At 56.0% G+C, this 13,687-nt stretch overlaps 5 protein-coding genes across 5 annotated transcripts; 2 read left to right on the plus strand and 3 right to left on the minus strand.

Annotated features, from left to right (window-relative positions):
- Positions 1-106: 106 nt before the first annotated feature.
- On the minus strand, positions 107-1,730 carry CCMA1212_002327 (uncharacterized protein; the record flags this gene model as incomplete). The annotated part of the gene is made up of 4 exons (XM_073699713.1): positions 107-641; positions 701-952; positions 1,004-1,557; positions 1,626-1,730. 4 exons carry the CDS (start codon positions 1,728-1,730, stop codon positions 107-109), a joined length of 1,446 nt encoding a protein of 481 aa, XP_073562073.1.
- Positions 1,731-2,923: 1,193 nt separating this feature from the next.
- CCMA1212_002328 (Origin recognition complex subunit 1) lies at positions 2,924-5,216 on the plus strand (the record flags this gene model as incomplete). The annotated part of the gene is made up of 3 exons (XM_073699714.1): positions 2,924-3,346; positions 3,413-4,433; positions 4,495-5,216. 3 exons carry the CDS (start codon positions 2,924-2,926, stop codon positions 5,214-5,216), a joined length of 2,166 nt encoding a protein of 721 aa, XP_073562077.1.
- A 481-nt stretch (positions 5,217-5,697) lies between these two features.
- On the minus strand, positions 5,698-7,338 carry CCMA1212_002329 (Pre-mRNA-splicing factor prp46; the record flags this gene model as incomplete). The annotated part of the gene is made up of 3 exons (XM_073699715.1): positions 5,698-5,783; positions 5,861-6,025; positions 6,135-7,338. The coding sequence occupies 3 exons, from the start codon at positions 7,336-7,338 to the stop codon at positions 5,698-5,700; spliced, it is 1,455 nt and encodes a 484-aa protein (XP_073562076.1).
- Positions 7,339-7,891: 553 nt separating this feature from the next.
- CCMA1212_002330 (uncharacterized protein) lies at positions 7,892-9,197 on the plus strand (the record flags this gene model as incomplete). Its single annotated transcript, XM_073699716.1, has 7 exons — positions 7,892-7,915; positions 8,005-8,133; positions 8,254-8,356; positions 8,418-8,431; positions 8,582-8,852; positions 8,969-9,063; positions 9,141-9,197. Coding segments are annotated over 7 exons (693 nt in total), but the record flags the coding sequence as incomplete, so codon positions are not given.
- A 270-nt stretch (positions 9,198-9,467) lies between these two features.
- Positions 9,468-12,306, minus strand: CCMA1212_002331 (uncharacterized protein; the record flags this gene model as incomplete). Its single annotated transcript, XM_073699717.1, has 2 exons — positions 9,468-10,394; positions 10,459-12,306. 2 exons carry the CDS (start codon positions 12,304-12,306, stop codon positions 9,468-9,470), a joined length of 2,775 nt encoding a protein of 924 aa, XP_073562552.1.
- Between the last annotated feature and the right edge of the window lie 1,381 nt (positions 12,307-13,687).

The following is a 13,687-nucleotide window of genomic DNA, read 5'->3' on the forward strand; positions in this document are numbered from 1 at the left end:
GCTTGGAGAAAAGAAAGGAGAAAAGACCAAATGATCAAGTGCATTGAGCGCCCTCCTGGCTAATTATTGGTATCCTTCCAAGGCAGAACCTACCCTTGTCCTGCCTCTACTCTTCGGCTTCGCTTTCGGTGTTCTCGAGATTCTCTTCCGTCAGCGGCGGTATGTCCTCCACATGCTTCTGGACGTGTAGCACGACCTCAAGGAAGCTCTGGAACCTCTTCCACATGTTTGGATCCTTTCCAACCCAAACGTTCCTTTGCGCCTCTCCCCAGTCCTTTCTCCGGCTAATGGCATCGACATGATTCATAGCCGAGTCCCAGTGTTTGCCATAAATTTCCATCCCCCACACGGTTCTTGGCCTTGCCTTGGTCTTGTACTTGTCCCAGATCTGGGTGATGCTTATTTCTAGCAGATAGGGAGTGTCGTGAATCTCCGCGATGAATGACGTCTTCAAGCGGGTTTGTTGGATCCGGTCTTTCCACCCCCCGGGTCGAGGGAATATCACCTCAGCCGGCCTGAGAAAATTACCGCTCTCCTTGTATCTGGCCGGCTTGAGCTTCAGCTCCTTGATGAGGCCATGGAACTCTTCTGGTACATCCTCTACAGCGTATTCATCGGCCTTGAGGCCCCAGTCTATTCTCCTAACACGGCTTGCGTTAGCCGGGTTGTCATGCTCGACGGTCCTTCGTGTGCAACTTACATGTCTGGGGCGGCCATTACCCAGTTGAGGTAGCTGGTGGGCATTGCGACGCCCATCTTGGCCCGGGGCAATGCGACTTCGCCGTCTCCGGTCCAGTCTTGCAGCCATACTTCTTTCTGATCCAATTGATTCAAGCGCAGCGTCAACGAGTACGCGCGTCTCACACTGTCCTTGACCAAGCGAATACCACCGTTACCGTCCAAAGCTAGCAAGTGCTTTATGATGTGGTTTGAGAGCTTGATCTCGGAAAACCTTGAGACGATCAGCAAGGAGAGATCAAGGGGAGCAGTTGGTTAGAGTTACCTGTCATGTAGGCCGATGCCTCCGCGAATGGAAAACGTCTTGGCCGCCTCCGCGAACTCGTCATAGGTAAGTACTTCTGGAATCTCCTTCTTTTTCCGTACTGCCTTCAGTATTCCAAAGTTGACACGCATCCTGAGGTTGGAGCTAATACTCATCAAACACTCTGTAGAGTTGATGAGATGAGGGCGAAGGCTTTCCAGGAGCGCCGCTGAGGTCGCCGGTATATCATGGCGCCCAACCAGTGGGGTTATGACTTCAGGTCTTGCCATGAGCTTGAGTGATATCCGGGTGTCTTTATTCGCCCTGGCGCAGTGCTGGACGGTGAGCACCTCGGCCAGAAGTTCTTTGCGCAAGCGCAGATCGTGTACAAGCTGGTTGAATGCAATAACGGCACCCTGCAGCCGAGAAATCGAGTCACTGTAGATGTCGAAGGCTTGTGTGCTTTCCGAGCTGACAATCCACACTTGGTATCGTTCGCGGATGTCGTTGAGCATCTCCGGCAGTTCGAGGCCAGACGGGTATATGAGCCAATTGGGGGGGAGCACGACTCGGGCCTTGCTGGGAGTCAGCAAGTGTTGAGCAACGGGTATTGAGTTGGACAGGGACGGGGTTTACAACGTACTCGGATCAGATCCAGGTCGGCAGGCGGCTCGTCAGAATAGTCTCCCTTGCCGGCCACTTCAGCGACCAGGCGCTTGTCATTGACTTGAGCTTTGGCAGAGGCCATTTTCTGGGGCGAGGCCCAAGGTTTCCTTGACCCTTCGTGTTGTCGGCGTTGGGACTGTCCACGAGAGCTGGATTGCCCATCTCTGGAGCGGCCTCCTCCGGAGCGGCCATCTTTCGAAGGACTATCTCGAGGAGGCCACGGGGCATCTCGGGCAGGCCACGGAGTGTCTCGGCCCTTGCCCTTGTTCATGCTGTTAGTTTGTTTGGAGACTGGAGAGACGTCGATCTTGGTTCAGTTGCCAAGACACTCAACTGTCAAAAAGCTTGTGCTGCGAAGTCAAAGACGGGGAACGGAGAAGAGTATCGATGGTGGTTAAAGAAAGATTAAGCACAGGTGAATCAGATTCAGACTGGCTGGGGTTATATAATGTCTGACAGCCTGAGGCAACCGCCGTCGGTGAGAGAAGCGAGAGGAAGGTGAGAAATAGTAGGTCTAGTAAGGTACACATACTTACTTAACTCGAGCAGCAGTGAATCGGTCTGGCAGTGACACCAGGTTTAGTCACATCAAAGTATCTTACCTACTCGTCTATGCAGGGTGCCGTCAAGGCTCTATCAAGCAACGGAGCATGTGCTCTTCTCCTGTGCAGCACACTGTATCAGAGTTCATCTCCTGAAGATAAATAAGGAATCTACAGTTATTGTCTGGTCATGGTGGCCTTGGAAGATGCGCCTTGATTGCAATACGACACTGCTGTCGAGTTGCCAATGACCGTTTGTTTCTGTACAGTTTTTAGCACCGCTTTCCTCTGGTCTCCTCTTCATAGAATAGAAGGAACAGTACATTATTTATCTAAACATCTAAAAGCCTGCGAAACATCAATTTCGTTGAGTCATTCATGGGTATTTACCATTCCTTGGTACACAATGAAAACATCAACATTCTCAGGACGTTGCATCAGACGTATAAGCGGCTGAATTGGTGGTGGATTGGAGTATGCATCAATGAGGTGGCTATGCATCTACAGAGTCTTGCCGAACGCGTCTCACCAAAAGCTAGACGCGTTAATTGACCAAGCTACCCTGTCACTACCTTATGAAGCAGCAGCCGTAAATGAGGGAAGCTCTGCATTCCACAAACAACTTCACATCCAGAGCCCATCACTCAAATTCAGCGGTATTGCATATGACACAGTGTCACGGTAACCTCAATCTGGAGTATCCGCGACTTCAGACAACATCGCCACCTCGTCAATGCCCGCCCAATCCACCACCCAACCCGACACTCCTTCGACCCGCGGGCGCAAACGGGCCTTTTCAACCGCCGCCCTAGACGAGGCTTCAGACGACGGCAGCGCCGAAAGCGAGCAGTTGGCGTGGGAATGGATTTACAGCAGCGACCCGTCAGAGCACGGCGAGGATGAGGGTGCGGGCGATCGGAAGAGGAGGAAAGTCGCAGGCAACTCCAAGATTGTCGGGGCTCGATATGGCGACTTTGAGTGCCGCGTGGGAGACACGGTGATGCTCAAGGCCGACGGGTCGAATGGCACATGGGTCGCCATCATCTGCGACTTCCGGGACGACGATGCCGTTGATGAAATGGCTGCCAACTTCATGTGGTTTTCGACGGAGAAGGAGATTCCCAACAAGGACAAGAAACGAAAGGACTTTTACTGGGTAAGTACAGCCACCGCTGTATCCTGCTCATGCATTGCTGCGGCAAGCGTCTGACGAGTGATGCAGAATGAGCTCTACATATCGCCATCTTGCGACGTTAATCCCCTCGCCTCGATCGACGGCAAAGCCACCATCATGTCCCTCGAAGCCTTTCTCCGCTCATATCCCTCTGGAAAGATTCCGCGCAACTCTCCCGACTACGGCAAGACCTTTGTCTGTCGGCGCGGCTGCAACACCCGGTCAACGACATACACGGACGAGTTTGTATGGGAGGAAGTGTACCAAAACGGACAGGATGTGCCTGCACTGCTAGAAATGGTCGAGAAGGGCACTCGGCCAACCCGTCGCAAGACTCGAGCAACATCGCCGCCAGCAGGAGACACATATCTGCCGCCTCAGACACCGACAAAGACTGGCAGAAATTCTGCTACCACCCCGAAGTCGAAGAGAGGGCAACGGAGCGGAGGGAAGAAGCTTGAATTCACCCCATTGGCTACGCGGAAGCTGTCGCCAAGCCAGGTTCAGTCGTCCCCGTTCCAAATAGCCCGCTCACGCCTCCATGTCGCGGCAGTGCCCTCGAGTCTGCCTTGCCGTGAGGGGGAGTTTTCGCTTGTATACTCACATCTGGAGGCTGCCATCACCGAGGGTACCGGTAACTGCATCTACATTTCCGGGACGCCAGGTACCGGGAAAACGGCCACGGTGCGAGAAGTCATCTCCCGCCTTGAAGAAGGCGTCTGGTTGGACGAGCTGGACGACTTCATCTTTGTCGAGATCAATGGCATGAAGATTACGGACCCTCACCAGGCGTACTCGCTGCTCTGGGAGGCACTCAAGGGGGAGCGCGCCAGCCCTGCCCAAGCCCTCGATCTGCTGGAGCGAGAATTCAACAATCCCAGCCCTCGACGCATCCCGTGCGTGGTGCTGATGGATGAGCTTGATCAGCTCGTCACGAAAAACCAGGCTGTCATGTACAACTTTTTCAACTGGCCGACCCTCCGACACAGCCGTCTGATTGTGCTCGCAGTAGCCAACACGATGGATCTTCCAGAGAGAACTCTGAGCAACAAGATCAGTAGTCGATTGGGTGCGTCACTAGATGCCACTAACAGAGTTCAAGAGGGATGAGCTAACGTTCTCAACAACAGGCCTCACTCGAATCACATTTCCGGGCTACAACCACGAGCAGCTCATGAAGATCATCCAGTCTCGCCTGGAAGGCGTTCCAGGGAACATCGTCGATGCGGACGCCGTGCAATTCGCCAGTCGCAAAGTCGCCGCCGTCAGTGGAGATGCCAGGCGAGCCCTGGACATCTGCCGTCGAGCTGTCGAGCTGGCCGAGAGCGACGCCCCCGGCGATCCCATGACGCCGAGCAGGAGAGCCCAAGACAAGGGAGCCCCCGAGCAGTCCAAACGCGGAAGGGTCACCATCTCCACCATCAAGAGGGCCATCAACGAGGCCACGACGAACCCGATCCAGCAGCATCTGCGTGGCCTCCCGCTGACGTCCAAGATGCTCATGGCAGCACTCCTTCTGAGGATCAGACGAAGCGGCTTGGCGGAGACGACGCTGGGGGAGACTCTGGATGAGCTCCAGCGCGCTGCCGCGTTTGGGGCCAGGCCTCCTCCAGGCATGGCACAGATACTCCCCGGTCTCGCCAAGGGGACTCAGGTCGTTGGTCGACGCTTAGTGGGACGGCCAATGTACATCCACACGGCCGCCCTGGAGCTGGTGGCTGCTGGCCTGGTCAACCTCGAGGCTCATCGTGCAGACCGATCGAGCAGGCTGCGGTTGGCCATTGCGGATGATGAGGTCAAGATGGCGCTTCGTGATGACGCCGATCTCAAGGCCATGGGTCTGAGCGTCTAAAAGAAGCGTGGAATCTGTCTATCTGCATTATACACTCAGAACCACTCTCTCCGTGATACCCTTGAATTTCTCAGCGGACAACAAGGCCACCTTGCTGGGTTTTGGGAACAGCAGCGATACTACGATTATAGGATGATTTATTTCGAGTGTTGTTTCTTGTCGTTTTCTATACCTAGCACCTTTGGTTTACAACAGCATGCTAGATCATGGGGAATATCGGCATTGTTTTCGAGTTTGCAAAAGCCATGGCGCAATTAGTTCATTAATCTCAACCGACACGAGGCAATCTGAGACTTCGTGCAAGGATGTCCGTCCAATGACCCATAATTGTGTAAAATCCCGGAAATGTACATGGTGCCCATCTGTAATTCTTGAGAGCGGCGCAACGCTCCATGACAATTGCGTCTCTGTCTGATGTAATATAGAGGGAAATGGTAAGCAAACAAGGGACGAAAAAAACGAGGTACTCCTAAACTCCTGGCTAAAACTTCCTATGTGCCAACGACGGCGTCCATTGTAGGGGATGCGTCTCCTCAGACGCCTTTTCGTCTTGTTTCCAGATTTTGACTATTTGGGAAAAAAAAAGTTAGCATACGGAGATGTTGTCGGTTGGAATTTGTAGGGGATATCAGGGGCACACATACTTGTCTTGTCGGCTTCGCCCGTGATGAGACGCAGACCCGATCGATCAAACGTCGAGCTCATGATGCCTGACTCGGCGTCGAGCGAGCCGGGCTGCGCGGTTGTGTCAAAGGATTGGAAGCGGTGGCCTGATTTCCAGTCCCAGAAGCTCATTGAGCCGTTGTCGCCTGGAGCACACAGTTAGAATCTATAGTCACGAGATACTCCTTTTTTCACAATGAACCCAGGGAGAAAAGAGCAGAAGGGAAGGGGGGGGGTTGGATGGTGAACACGTACCGCCTGAGAAGAAGACGTTGTGGCTGTTGACGCTGAGCGTGTTGATAATGGCATTGTGGCCCTCGAAATTCTGCATAAAGGCGCCCTCCGGGCACTTCCACTGCTTGATGCTGTTGGTGCTGCCCGAGGCAAAGGTGAACTCGGTGGGATGGACGGCGAGCGCGCGGACGCCCTTTTTGTGGTGCGTGAGGACGCCCATCGTCTTTCCGGCGGCGAGATCCCAGAGGCGGACGGTGGAGTCGAGCGAGCCGGTGATGACCTGGGGGTCGGCCTCCTGGCACTTGACGTCGGAGACGGTGCCGGTGTGGCCCGAGAGGACGTGGATGTTGCTGCGGGTGCGCATGTCCCAGACGCGGGCGACGCCGTCGCGGCCGCCGGTGACGAGGACGTCGAGCGTCGGGTGCAGGGCCAGGGTGTAGACGCCGCTGAGGTGGCCGTGGTAGTGGCGGATGACCTTGTTGGTCTCGAGGTCCCAGCACTTGACCATCTTGTCCTCGCCGCAGGAGAAGAGGTAGGGGTGCCGCGGCGAGACGGCCAGGCCGCGCACGGTGCTGATGTGGCCCGTCAGCGTCAGCCGCAGCGAGCCCGTCGCCAGGTCCCAGATCTTGATGGTGCGGTCGCCGGCGCCGCTGGCGAACCACTTGTTGCCCGGCTCGACGGCCAGGCTGCGCACCCAGCCGAGGTGGCCCGAGATGACCCTCATCAGCTTCCACGGCGGATGCCACTCGGGCTTGACCTGCTGTATGGCCGGCGCTCCCCTGACCGTCAGGCTCATGTTCTGCCGTGCCGACGGTGTCGTCGATGCGCCTCCGGCCGTCGTAGCTGTCGATGGTAATGATGATGGTGATGATGATGCTGCTGATGATGATGGTGCAGCGCCGGGTCCCGCCTCGAGCAGCTTCGGTGTCTTGCGCGCCGGTCCCGCCGCCCCTGCTGTCCTCGCTACGGCCGTTGATTTCCGCCCCGGCTGCTTCGACGACGACGACGGCTGCTTCGCGGCGAGGGCCTCGGGCAGCGTCTGGACGGCGGCGTATTCGGCCTCGAAGCGGCGCTTCATGACGGGGTCCTGGAAGACGCCCTCGAGCTTCTGGCGCTTGCCGTTGGCCAGCTCGAGGCGCGCGTAGAGATGCCTCGTCGAGGTTGCATTCTGTGACGCGAGGGCGCTGAGGTGAAGCGCGTCTTGGGCGGGCTGTGGCGCCTCCATTGCGATGTGAAGGGCGAAGGAGGAGGAGGAGGAGGAGGGAGAGGGGAAAGTTGTCGTCGTATGTTGAAAATCCGCGTTCTGGGAGAGCCAAAAGCAGGCAAGAGGCGAAGTTGGAATTGAATTCCGTTCAGCCTTCTGTGGCGCAGCAGCTCTTGCTCGAGTGAACTTGTGGCGCAACACTCGGTACAATCGCCCTGTACCTGGAACGCAAGACTGCAGGCGCCTGGAAGCTTGCTGCAACTTCAACTTGAGCCTCGCCTTACCCTGTACGCTGAGTAAAATCGTTCACCAAACACATTCAACTTCCAGCTCTTCCTACACCTTTTGTCTCATCTTTCTGCTGTGAATCCTCGTTGTCTTTATCCTCGTGAAGTCACTTGCAGATATACACCCTCCACCAAAATCCATCGCCGTCATGGCTGATACGGGATCCGATCGCTTTCCCCTACACACGGCGGCTAGAGAAGGCAGAGGCACGGCATCCTCAAACCATTCTTTCATTCATCCATTATACCAGCAGCAGCAGGCACCACAGCTAACATGATTCACAGTCGCCATAGCTGAAGGCCTTCTCAAGGTATGCAAAGAGTCGGCTCACATGTCTTCCATCCAGCATCACATGCAAAGACGAAGCTTCAACCTCACAATACCAACCACCTCTCACAGACGGACCCCAAGCTCTCAAAGCGCAAAGACGACGACGGCAGGTATGCCATCCACTGGGCAGCCTCCTCCAACAGCCACGAGATTGTCCTCCTCTTGGCGAACCAAGCAAGCTTTGACCCAGATATCCAGGTACAACTCTGCTCTCTATCCCCCAGCTTTCGTCATCATTCGATACAAGACCAAACCGAAGCAGACTTGTTTTCCTCCTCCCTAGTCTCACTCGATCTTTCTCGCTCACATTCTTGATAGGACGACAGCGGCTGGACGCCCCTCATGATCGCAGCGAGTGTTCCCAACAGCGAGCCCATTCTGAACCTGCTCCTTCAGAGGGGCGCAGACGTCAACATCAAGAGTAAGCTCCCTCCCATCAACCTTGATCCACGGCTCCTCTAACCATGGCTCACCCCGTACAGACAACAGCGGCCAAGTAAACCCAACCAAACCCCCTTTCAACCCCTTTTCTCAAAAAAAGAAAAAAAAAAAAAACACCATCATCTCACATATCTCACACGGGGCTACTACCCGCCCGAGATAACAGCAAGCATAACAGCAACACACATCCCTTAACTCCTCAAAGCTTATTCCCCTCAAGAGGCTAACACACCTCAAGTCAGCCCTCCACTTCGTCGCCTCCAAAAAGAACCTCGACGTAGCCCGCCTCCTCCTCGCCGCCACCCCCCCAGCATCGACCCGCGTCCGCGACCGCCGCGGCCAGTACCCCATCCACCGCGCCGCCGCCGTCGGCTCCGTCCCCATGGTGACGCTCCTCCTGAGGAACAGGAGCCCCCTGAACGTGGCCGACAGCGAGGGCTTCACTCCGCTTCATCATGCTGTTGCTGAAGGTCACGGTGCGTCTCCACCCCCCCATTTTCTCTGTTCTTTCGTTATGGGAGTAGGATTTGAATTTTTTTTTGGTGGGCGATGAAAGGAGACTGATGTGTGTATGGATAATTGTGTGGTATAGGAGACACAGCCGTTGCGCTGCTCAAGGAAGAAGCCGACTTTACTCTCAAGACCAACGAAGGCGAGCTGGCCATTGATTTGGCCCCGGACAAAGAGGTCAGTTTTTTTTTTCCTTTTTCTGTGACATAAAAAAGCTTCCAAGATACATTACAACTGACAATCCTGCCGACCAGGTCCGCCAGTTCATCATCCAGGGCGCGGAGAGGGAAGGCATCTCGCTGGTCGACTAGTTATCCGGCGCGGTATATTGGAGCCGTCAGCCATCTTCATTCATCACACTGCGTGCGAAATGGACAAGATTGAACTAAAAATGCAATAAAATAATAAAATAAGAAATGTACAAGTCTAATCTACAGCTGAGCGCCGTAACCGTCATTTCAAGTCATTGTACTTCATTACGTCCCCCTCCCCCCCTTTTTCATCCTTCCTTGTTCCTCCCCCCCGCCTGGAGCACACANCCCCCCTTCTATATCTATCCCGCCGACCAAGATTTCGTGACATTACTTGACCGTACGCTCCACCAGCTCCCGATACATGGCCTTGACATCGTCCACATCCGCCCTTAGCTCCTCCACCAGCTCGCTCTTCTCGCCCAGCAGCTCCAGCGTGGTCTGATACCTCGTGTCCAGCTCGGCCACCTCCTTCTCCAGCTGCTGCACCCTCGCCGTCGCCGCCTTGGCCTCCTCCAGCTCCTTCATCAGGCCGACCATGTCCGCCCTCGCCTCGTCCCGCTGGCTGCACACCCGGGCCATCTCCTCCTTGGCGGCCACTCGTTCGGCTTCCAGGCGGCGGATGGCGGCGCTCATCCGCTCCACCAGTTGGACCGATGGCCCCGCCGCGACTGTCGACACGGAAATCATGTCCTGCGCAATGTTTCGAGGCGAAGAGGGGGCCGTGTCGCTGATTCCGTTCTCCCTCTCTGTCACGGATGGGGGGATCGCGGGAGGTGATCCCAAGGGTGGTTCGAGCGGCGAGAAAGGAGTGGCGGGTATCGATCCCGCAATCGATGATGTGCCTGTTCCCGTACGAGTCGGCATGTGCGGAGGACGTCGAAGGATGCCCAGCCCTTCTGTCGCATTGTCCGTGATGCTCACGGGGGTAGGGGATCGTCGTATGCGGCTGGGGGGCACGGACAGCCCAACGGCCTCCGAGCTGAAGGTCCGCGGCACGGAGAGCAGCGGCGACTCGGGACGGCTCTGGGTCCGCGATGTAGCCCCTGCGACTTCGTCGGCCCACTGCCGTCCCGACTCGGCGGAAAAGGCTCTGCTCGCTGCGCGCTTCTCCTTGTCGAATTCGGCGCGGACTTGCTCGAGGGCCGCTTCTGTGGCCTTGGTAGACTTTTTCAGGGCGGCCAGCTCCTCGCGGCAAGCCTCTAGCTGTAGTTGAGCGTCTTGCAGCTCATCCTCCAAGGCCCTGCTGCGTTTGGCCTATGATGCAGTCAGAATGAGTACTGACGGCAAACGATGTATGAAAAGGTAACGTAGGACTCACCGCATCCCGCGCCTTCTTGCGCATCTCCGATTCACGGCGCTCGGCCTCGTCTCTCTCCCTCTCCAGGCTCGTCGTCTTGGCCATCAAGGAGGCCTCGATGCCCTGCCAGTTTTGCCTGGCAGTTGCATACTGGGACTGCAGCGTCTCAATCTGCCGGAACAGCTTCACCTGGGCCTCGCCGCCTGTGCCTGACGCGGCCTCTTCCGCCGTCACCCGCACGCCTTCCAGCTTGCTCTCCATGTTCTGGAGCTCAAGCCGCAGCTCGGCCTCGACGGCGCTGCCACGCTGGACCGCGCGCTCGAGCTTCTCGGCCCATTCCATGGCGTCCAGTCGGGCCTTGTCGCTCAGAGCCTCCAGCTCGGCTTTCAGGGCAGCACTGGCCTCTTCAAGCTCCTTTTGCTTCGCTCGCTCTGCGGCTATTGCCTTGCTCAGGGCGTCGGCCTTGGCAGCCTCGCCTTGCTCCTCTTTGGCCTTGACCTCCTGCTCCAGCCGGCGGATGGCTGCGTCTTTGCTGCTGTTTTCCTTCTTCAAACTGTCAATCTCCTTGCGCAGGGCCGCAGTCGCCTTGATCGCCTCCTGTTGCCGCCTTTCCTTCTCTTCATCCCCGTCCAAGCGTTTGCGCAACGCCTCAGCTTCCGATACCGCCTTATCCCTCGCTTTCCGCGCCTCGTCGAGCTGCTTGTCACGTTCGCCAATCTGCAGCCGCAGTGTCTTGATCGTCGCTCGGTACTTTTGCTCTGCGCCGGCGAGTTTCTGGCCTTCCTCCATCAACAGCGCGATCCGTTCGTCCTTTTCCGCCAGTTTCTTCTCCAGGCTGCCGGGGGGAGCTGAAGATGCAGCCTCTTTCGCTGCGTCGGCGGCGCTCTTGGAGAGATACTGGAGCTTGGACTGCAAGGAATCTATCCGCTCGACATATTCTTGCATCTCCTCCCGATGTTGCCTTTTGGCCTCCTCGAGCTCCCGGGCCAGTTCGGACACGTCGACGCCATTTCCCACCACTTCCGAGCCTCCATGACTGGGTTCTGTTGTGGCTTCATCCTTGGCTGGTGGTAATGACCCAACCCCGTCTTCTTTTGAGGGTGCCTCTTCCGACTCTTGTTGTACCCGAGGCCCTGACACAAGCTCTCCGCCTTTCACTTCGTCTGCACCTGTCGGCGCCGCAACCTCAGCAGCCGTATCCCCGTCCGTTATCGTAATCGGTATCGGTATCGTCGTCGCCGTTGCCGTCGCAGAAATAGCAGTAGCCGTCGAATCGGCAGTCGTCCGCGTGGACTCGGACTCGGTCTCGGTCTCAGTCTCAGCCGCCGGCTTCTCCGCCTCCGCCTTGTCCCCCTTGTCCATCGACGCCCTCTCCATGGAACTCCGACTGGCTACGTCGACGGAGCTGCGCGGCGAGGCGCTGGCCCTATCGACACCCGCCGCCGCATTCTTGCCCGCCATGGCCTTGGCCAGCCTCGCCTGCAGCCGGTCATTTGCGCGGTTCGTTGACGACGCTCGGGAATTTGCTGTGGTAGCGGAAACATGACTCTGGTTAGCCCTCGGCTTGCGTCTGCGGGTTGCTCGAACAAGGCCTCTTCCCACTTCCCCCTCCCCCTCCAAACTTCCCCCGCCTCCTTGTCCCGCAAGCCCTTTTTTGCACTTGAAGTCTTGTAGCAAAAACTTACCAGCACTGGACGCCTTTGCGCCGGCTGCTGCGTTGTTCGTCCCCGCAGCAGCAGGTTGCGCCGCACCCCGATCGTCGTCCGACTCGGCCAGAATCGTGTCCAAGCGCGACTCAACTCCGGCCACGGCCTGCTGCAGGAACGAGCCCCATCGCGACGACGCCTTGCCGCCGCCGGACGCAGCCATGGTCTCTTATCACAGCAGGTTCTGAATTCTTCGATGCGCCTTGAGGTGATTCGCTGCCGGTTTTGCTATTCGTTCTTTTTTCCCCTCGGCCCCTGGAGGCGCAAGGGCGTGGACGGGGGAACAATATCCGTACGTTTCCTCTTTCTGATGTTTCGGCGGTTGTCCTTTCAGCTTTCTCGTCTTTGTCCCCGACCAATGGCAATTGATCAAGGTCGGGATAAAAGCTGGCGGATAGAGGCCCGTCGGTTCTCGAGGTTCGCAAGTGCTTGGTTTAAGCCTTGAGACTCCGATCCGGCAATCTTTCAGCTTCGTTCCGGCCCCTCTTTCTTTCCCTCGTATTCTACAACATGCCACCTTTCTTGGTGGGTGGATGTTGATCAGTGTTACAAGGTTCCGGGGAAAGCTGACACGCGTACAGGAACAAATGGACAGTTGCGTCTAGCAGTGCTGCTACTAGTACTGGAGGTACTTGCCTTGCTTTGGCTTGGTTGAGGGATTCCATGTACCGCTAAGCTGCTACTAGTTTGGTCATCTGTTAGCACATACATAGATCCCCGTACTACTAAGAAACCATCTGTATAGACCGATCGTTGAGATCCAAACTATCCGTGATGACGTTCACAGAGCTTCCCATCTTCATCCATCGCAAGTCTCTGCCTCTTCACTGCCAATATGTCTACCAATCCAACTCCTGCTCCCCGACAGCCGGACACTGATAGCATCTCCATTTGTCCAAATTACGTTATCGACAGCACAGCCAAAGGGTGGGGAACAACCACACTCTCTTCCAACCTCATCCAATCCAATGTGCAGCAAATCACATATCATGATTGCATCTGCTTCTACTTTGTGCCACGGGTTCTCTGCTCTCGCCAGTACATCCCACCCAATGTCCCCTCTACTCTTCAGCCTCATATACAAACTACCCTCGTCCTCCGTATATCTCGACACAGATTGACACGATATCCGCTGTACAACTCAACGGCCCGTTTGCCCGATCCAAGTATCACACCCAACATTGCGCTACTGCACGGGGCACATCTTCCTTGGAATGACAATTGATGTAATTCTGCGAGCCAGAGACTCGTGGGAAAAAAAAAAAAAAAAAAAAAGAAGGGCTACCCAGATACCCACTGCGCATATGCAAGATAAAGAAATCCAACGTATGCGAGGCAATTTGCAGCATTTCATCATCTCATGACTAGGGATACACAAAAGACACATCCGTCTTCAGCAACCAAAAATCAAAAACAAATCCTCCGGCTCTTCGTACATCAATCATGTCAACGTCGTCAAACGAGCAAGCAAATGGGAGAGAAAAGGAAAACAACCACCAGCTCCATCTTACACTGTAACAAGGCGGAGATGCCTGGAGATGTCC

The sequence above is a fragment of the Trichoderma ghanense genome (assembly GCF_004382785.1).
Source record: "Trichoderma ghanense strain CCMA-1212 chromosome Unknown scaffold_1, whole genome shotgun sequence".
Classification (NCBI taxonomy): domain Eukaryota; kingdom Fungi; phylum Ascomycota; class Sordariomycetes; order Hypocreales; family Hypocreaceae; genus Trichoderma; species Trichoderma ghanense.